Source organism: Lycium ferocissimum, unplaced genomic scaffold, assembly GCF_029784015.1.
Source record: "Lycium ferocissimum isolate CSIRO_LF1 unplaced genomic scaffold, AGI_CSIRO_Lferr_CH_V1 ctg16166, whole genome shotgun sequence".
Classification (NCBI taxonomy): domain Eukaryota; kingdom Viridiplantae; phylum Streptophyta; class Magnoliopsida; order Solanales; family Solanaceae; genus Lycium; species Lycium ferocissimum.
The window spans coordinates 3,199-10,941 of record NW_026716456.1 but is presented as its reverse complement, the minus strand read 5'-3'; the positions used below and the strand labels follow the sequence as shown (position 1 = coordinate 10,941).

Genomic DNA, 7,743 nt, shown 5'->3' with positions numbered 1-7,743 from the left:
TTACAATTACTGTTTTACCCTTTTCGGTTCCCAATGTTCACCTCCCACTTGTGTGTACGACTATTTCCGGTCCTGGGCCTCCAGATTCCCGAGGGTAGTGATCGCACCTTCATCGCCATGCCAAATCCATAACCTTTCTGAAACGTCGCATCTCACTTATTGCCTGTTTATCGTATTTCCTTTCCGCGCTTTTTCTCTAGACGTACCCATTACGGTAGGGCCTCCTTTATCATTCTCACTATTCAAATCTCCGTACACGCAAATATTAACAATACCTTATAGGTATTACATATGTATACGACACATCTCGGCCATCGTAGCCCCCGATTTAATGTGACGTAACATCAATACTCGTCTTAACTTTCCGTATCGCTTCTCACTTTCTTCCGTCGTAGATAAAACCCGTATAGGAGATTCCATTTTCCTAGACTTGGCTCTATCGCACGATCATAGGACGAAAGAAGGTCAACAATTCCTAGATGCCCCGTAGCCTCCTTTTTATAAATGTGGCCGGCTTCACACCCATAAACAGGACTCTACCCACGACACGACTTTACGGACAACCCTAGACCGACCTCGCTCGATACCACTTTGTCACACCCCGATCTTACTAGGGTGTGATGGGCACCCGACCCCATGTTCGGAGCCGAGCGAACCTCTCGGACTCTTATTACACACATATTCTCTTTGGATTCTTAAATCAAATGAAAGTAAAATACATAGTAAAATTTTCAAAATCTTTTCATCGTTTCTCAAATTAAACACGATTCGTAAACATAAAGGCTCGTAACATAATGTATGATAAAAACACATCAACTAGTGGAATCCTTTTTTTAAAGCCGACACTCTAGACCCACGACTTTGTCCGCAAAGTCTCTAACTTCGAACAAATCGCACAAAGACATATAATCGACTCGGCAGCACTCCGTGCACAAATGGAGTCTACCAACTCCGCTGGAACGTCTTCTCGCAATAGCTCTTACTTGTACGAGTGTACTGCGCGCGCATGAAACGCAGCGCCCACAAAAGGGCGTCGGTTGAGCAATGTACTGAGTATGTAAGGCATAAACAATAACATAGTAAGGGATATAAATATGAATAGTAACCATATGGAAACTTAGAACATGTCATGAGAAAGAAGAGTAACCTGTACATGTAAATGCCGCCTAGGGCGGAGGCCATGCATGCTTATCCTTTCCTTTGAAAACATTTCTTTTTCGTATACATATGAAAATAGAACATATCATATCATAGCGCCGAATACGTCGGCTCCCCCATGTATCCGCGTCCGGCATCCCGCGTCCGGATGATAACGCCACCGACTGTGTGGCAATGCGTCTTATAGCGCAACATGTCTCCCTTCCCCATATCCCCCATATCATATACATATCATATACATATATCATATAAGCATGCAGAGAGCCCAAAGAAAATCATGTATCTATCGGAGTGACGTAAGGTCGGTAGCCTCCGATTACGGTATGGAATAATCATGGGCGCTTTGTCTCACTTTGAAGGAACAATTATAAAGCGAGACTATCAATCAAGGATAACATCACGGAAAACATAAAACAGGGTCATAACATATCATTTCATATACTTTGAAACTTTTAAAATAGTCATTATCCAAAAGTAGCTTAACATTTCATATCGTCGTATTCATGGTAAGAACATATCCTTGACATATTCGTCCTAGTCATTTTCTCATGTCTGGCATCATCATTGTCATCATAAAATCATAGTCGTTGTTTTGGTCATAAAAACTTTCAAAAATCGTAAAACTTGGATTTTGGAGAAAAATGAATATGTTGGAAAACATTCATAACTTTTAGGAAGGAAATCATGCTTTGAAATCATAACTTTTAACTTTTGAAAAATAAGGACGTTATGGGAGCATTTATAAAATCGCAACGTATGATTCATGCCATAGAAGGAAAAAGGACGAGCCTTAACATACCTGTCTCACGACCAACTAGCTACGCTTAATTGTCCAAGCTCGCTACCGCTATTCTACATTCAAGAAAATTGATGCAACCATTAGATTCATTACTAAGCACACTTGTCTTGATTTTTCAAATAAATTCACTTATGATCTCGAAATTTCGCGATTCCCCGTAAATACACCATCCCCGAGAATCTAACTCGGCCCAAATCATCAACAACAAATCCGAGAATGGAACTCGGTCACATTATCAATAAAGATACCAACAATTATACCAACAATATCAACAATCAATTCAAGACGCTTTCCAACATTAATAACCTTTGCCATACAACCCAACTTACGCTTTTTCAAACAAATGTCTCTCTTTCAAGTTCATGCATTATATTTATAACCTACATATTAACAATATCATTCTTACCAATAAAGGAACCATAATAAAGTCACACGCACTTCTTCCATAATCCATAAACAATCACAACTTCATTTCTAGCCCTTACTTGGCTTGGCTTATGTCCTTGGACATTCATGACCGCAACAAGACTCGCTTTTTTCTTTTTAGTCCCACTGATAGAACCGGATTGAATAGCCTTGTTCACTTGCAAAGCGAAGATCTGAATTTTTTCCCCGATTTGGATGCCCTCTTCTAAGGCTTCTCCCATTCGACAACTTCGTCAGAATTTCGTCCCATCATACCTATCATTTTCTCATAAAATATGCCGGCTGGCATTCAATGAAAGTAGCAATCATTTCTCTCCGTCATTCATCGTGGGTTGAACCACAGTCGCCGACCTCCAACGCAACGATACTCGCGGAACGACTCGGTTGACTTCTTGGTTAACTTAGTCATATAGACTACGTCCCAGTGTGATGTCGGTGTTGAAAGCGAATCCGGTCCATAAAGTCTTGGGCCATGTCATTCCAACCACGCCATTTACGGACGTCCTGTTGTGTATACCAATTAAGGGCCTCACCAGATAAGCTCCTGATGAATAGCTCATCCTTATGTTCTGGTCTCTACCTACTCCAACCAATTTGTCACAATAAGCCCTTAAGTGTGTATGAGGATCGCTGGTTCCATTGAAAGTATCGAATTTCGGCGGTTTGTAGCCTACGGGCAAATCGACGTCGAAAACACCACGATCCTCGTATTCTACACTCTTAGTTCCCCTAGCAACTTGAAGGTTTCTCATTGCTTCTTTGAGATTGTGGATCTCTTTTAGCAATGTATCGTTTGCTTTTGCCTCTTTCTCCATTTCCTCGTATTGATCTACTTCGGCTGGAACCTGATTCTTCCAGATTGGTATAAGCTTGTGTTTTCGCTGCATATACCGGAGGAATATATTGCGTGTTAGGAGTGGCAAAATGTGCCCCTTGTATATGCTTGGTTAGATAAGTTTGGGCGGTGGGAGTGTTTTGGATTGGAGGTGGTGTGTTATAAATGGTGTTTGTAGGTAGTTGGTTTGGTGGATTCAGAGGAGTAGTTGTAGGTAGTGGATTAGTATTGGTAGGTAACGGAATATAAGGAGTGTGAACTTGTGATTGATTTGGTGGGTTGACGGGTGGTGGATTAGGAGTAGCGTAAGTATTATAGGTAGGTGGTTGATTTTGTGGAGGAGTACAGGTAACGTGGGTGGGTGGTTGACTTTGTAGAGGAGTATAGACGGATGATGGATTTGGTAGAGGAAAGTTGTTGTTGGTGGGTGCATTATTTTGGGGAGGAAAGTGTTCAGGGACTGGAGATTCAAGTGATGGAAAACGGGGTGGGTTTGGTGCGACAATTCTAGGTTCAGGAGGTGCACTTTGGAGTGTAACAGATAAATTGGTCAGGTCCCTAACCCGATTCAGTTCGCCACGTAGGTCCTCAATCTCTTGAGTCAGACGGGCGATATGTTCGTCATGTTGCATAGTATTTCTATGTTCAGAAGTCTCGGGAGGATCGCTAGAGATCACAATATTTTTCAAACCAGTTGAAACGGATGCGGCTGGATCAGTCATGCTAATTTCTTTTCCTTGCTCAACCCAGGTACGTCGAGGTAGTGATGACGTCTTCGACCTTGTGAGGTAAGGGTGGTCGGCCAGCTCGAGTGTCAACACGAATCAACTCTTTTGGGAATAAAAATAAGGAAACATAAACAATGCAAATGATATTAGTTTTATGATCACATAAAGTCAAGCAAGTTATGTAGCAAATAAGTCCCCAAGTAAAGTCAAACAAGTCGTCACACGAATATATCAAACAATAACGCGTCCTAATTATGCATGTGACCTCTTTGTGCCAGAGGTAGGCCTAACGTTTGTTTGAAGGGTAAAGTGTGCCATAATATGTCATCCCGTTGCTTTTGATTAATTAAACAAATACTAATTCCCGAAAATAAAGTACAAAGTAATGCAGTATTTATTACATACCGAATGAATACAACATAAAGTTTTCCTAATCTAAGTAAAGTAAATGCAATTTCCTATATCTAAACGTAAAGCTCCATTTTGTGGTGTCCTTGATCTCCGTCACTTGTTGTACTCCAATGCAAATCCATACCTGCCATAAAAATGTTAGTCGTTTCCTCCCTCCTAAAGTTTAATTAATTAAAGCAAACAGTCAATATTTAGGCACAGTTATCCTTCAAACATGCACACAAAGTATAATTAGTGTCACATGGGGTCGTGAACCCACTTGGACGTTTGGGTAAAGTCATCTAATGGGCTTAATACGCCTTGGGTATTAAGTCTCCTAGGTTATGAAATGTATGCTCTAATAAAAGGGATTGGTTTAGCTCTATCTTAGGCTGACTAAGAGTTGGCTTCCTACGACACAAGGTTCCCCCAAGTGGACAACTCGAGAGTGGAAAGTCCGTGGCTGTCGACTGCACCGCCGATCGACTAAATCCACAAGATCAATCCGACTAAAAGGTGTTTTAGTAGTGCACGGCCGCGAACCGCGAAACCGCTTTAAGTGTGTGAATATGTATGAATTTTTCAGGAGTGGAGCAAAATGAAACGGAATGACAGTTTTATCAAAGCAAGTAACACATAAACAGTTTATATCATACAAACAGTCAATAGCGTGTGAAAACAGTCAATCAACAAATAAAGTAATAAACAAACACACAAAGCCTATTTAAAACTAAGTCCGTTATGGTTAGAACCTAAGTAGTTCCCAGCAGAGTCGCCAAGCTGTCATATCCTATTTTAACCGAAGTCAAAATAGTTTATAACATTCCGGTAATTCCGGGGTTATTTAAAGTCATGGAGTCACCACCTAATTATTTATGGTGAATTAGGACACCTAAGGTAATTAAAGTAATTATCTAAAGTTTATTTTATTTTAAAGTTTACAAACCAAAAAGATTCTAGGTACGGGTTCAAATAGCCTAGAGGAAAAGTATTAGGCATCCTCTAGATTCCATTGACAATGGTTAACCGACCAGACTTATAGTTAATTAGGCTAAGAATGTAGATGTAATATTTCATAATATTTAAGAAAATATTCTTATAAGTATTTCTAAGGTTATAATAGAAATATAAACATGCTATTTTAAATAAAACTTGTAGAAAGATTTGCACAAAAGAGGCTTCAAATGTTGCTTAAAATAAACTATAAATACGGCTATGCCTTAAATAATAGTGTTATTTTAAAAACGAGACTTGCAAAATATAACGATTTGCATATAAATAGAAACTTTTTAAGAGAAGACTTAGCCAATTTGAACTTGAAATGAAATTACATTATATGTAGAAAATCTAGACTTATTTTATAAATAAAACGCAAAAGGTGATAGAGTTTTTTCTCTTTTTACTAACTTTGTTCAACAATATTCGGCCCAAAATATGTATAATATGATGAATCTTGAAAAATTGTATACAAGATATGTTTGGATTCCTATTTGCACATTAACGACATCCTAAATTTCGAAGATGTCAAGAATAAGTCACGAATCTCTTTAGCTCAAAATATATAGTCATGCCATTTTGAAAATCAATTGTTTAATCAAAATAAATATTATAGATACTATCAATAATTTTAGTATCAAAGGAAGAAAATGAATGTATGGAATTTCTGATCCACTACCTATTATACTAGAATTAATCCCACTAATTCCGCTATGGTTCACCCAAAACTAAGGAAACAAAATAAGACAAAATGTTAGCCAAGCAATCGAATACACAAAGAAAATAAAACAGCGTAAATCGAATCAAATGGATCAGCCTATTTTGGGGGGTACAAGTCGCGGTCTGTAGCTGTTATTGGGCTCCGGCCCAAAATCTTTTATTTTTGTTGTACTAATGCGGATGAGCTGGACACGAGAGGAAAATTTCGTTGGGCCTTGGCCCAACACCGAATGCGGGAGATGACGAGTCCCTCGGACTCGTACGCGGAGGTCATGCAAAAAATAAAAGGAAAGGATTAGTGGAATAAAGATTCACAAGACTTGTTCTTCAAATAAAAGAGAAAGCGAATAGCAAAAACAAATATAAGATATCACGTAAATAGCAAACAAGAAACGATCCTTGACATGCTAACTTAACAAAATAATTTCAACATCCAAAACAAACAAGTGGTTTTTATATGTATTGTGTATACAAGAGGAAAACGAAATAGAGACGGGAAGAAAGGGGAAGGCCTTAAACCAATTCAAACGATACAAAGAAAGCCCACGTCAAATAAACACTTAAAACCAATTCGAATGGCCGAAACATAACCGAAGCTTAGCACATAAGGGGTCCTACAGTAAATAGCCGAAAGAGACTTAACCCAAACTGCATACATAGATTACAAAATCTATACTTATGTTAGTGATATACTTGACTTATACTAAATATGCAAGTTCCTTATCTTTCGCGTACGCAAGACCGTATATATCTAATATATTCGGCACACCCCCGTATATCTACCCATAAATCAACAATCGGATCCGCACAGAGAGACACGTTTACTTTTACTTAACGCGTTTAAACGCTTTCAAAATGTAGAGACGGTACCAGGCTTTTATCAATTAGTTCAATTAGTGCGTGGTTCAAAGACATAATTAGAAACTCATGGTTGTTAAATTCAACTGTCTCAAACAAACAATGGAAAGAATAACTAAAACTCAACCTATCATATCAAATGGCAGTTGTCTTTTATTGCGTTTTCAGAAATCAGATCCTATTATATATACAACCAAACCACATGTTAAAATTAACTCTTCCACGCAATGACACCGAAAAAACATTAGCAAAGTTTACGGACACGCTTTAAAACTACGTGAGTCCTAATGTCATGATTTTAGGAGTGTGTGAAAAGTTTAATAACACATATAAGAGAAAACATATCCAACACATGATTTTAATTCATCTATCTATAGCACAACATATTTACGCATAGCATGAGTAATGGACACACGGGACATGATTCCGAAAAACCACAACATAAGAAAGAACGAACTTAATTCTCAATAATTAAACTACCAGTTAGGAATTCATATCCTGAAACATAAAATGTAGACTAACAATCAAATCCACAAGAATGGTGGCACGGAGAACTTCAAAGCATCGAAACCGACAAGCGACATCTTTCGAATTCTCAACTCTACGTTCGAAACATGAAACACGAGGAAGCCAACGATACCCTCCCAATATACACATAGCAAAACACATTTGGTTGAGCATCTAATAGTCTATACAGCTAGAAACGAACTCGCCGCATCACATGATTTTTTTAAAAGAAAACAGGACAACGATTAAAAAATAGTTTAACATATGATTTTTAACGGAAAGAAATGAACATAGGATGTCGATTTGAATCAATGATCAACTGAGAT

At 38.3% G+C, this 7,743-nt stretch overlaps 1 protein-coding gene across 1 annotated transcript; it reads right to left on the bottom strand.

Moving 5' to 3' along the window:
* Positions 1–3,112: 3,112 nt before the first annotated feature.
* LOC132042559 (extensin-like) lies at positions 3,113–3,940 on the bottom strand. The gene has a single exon (XM_059433084.1). It carries the CDS (start codon positions 3,938–3,940, stop codon positions 3,113–3,115), a length of 828 nt encoding a protein of 275 aa, XP_059289067.1.
* Positions 3,941–7,743: the final 3,803 nt, after the last annotated feature.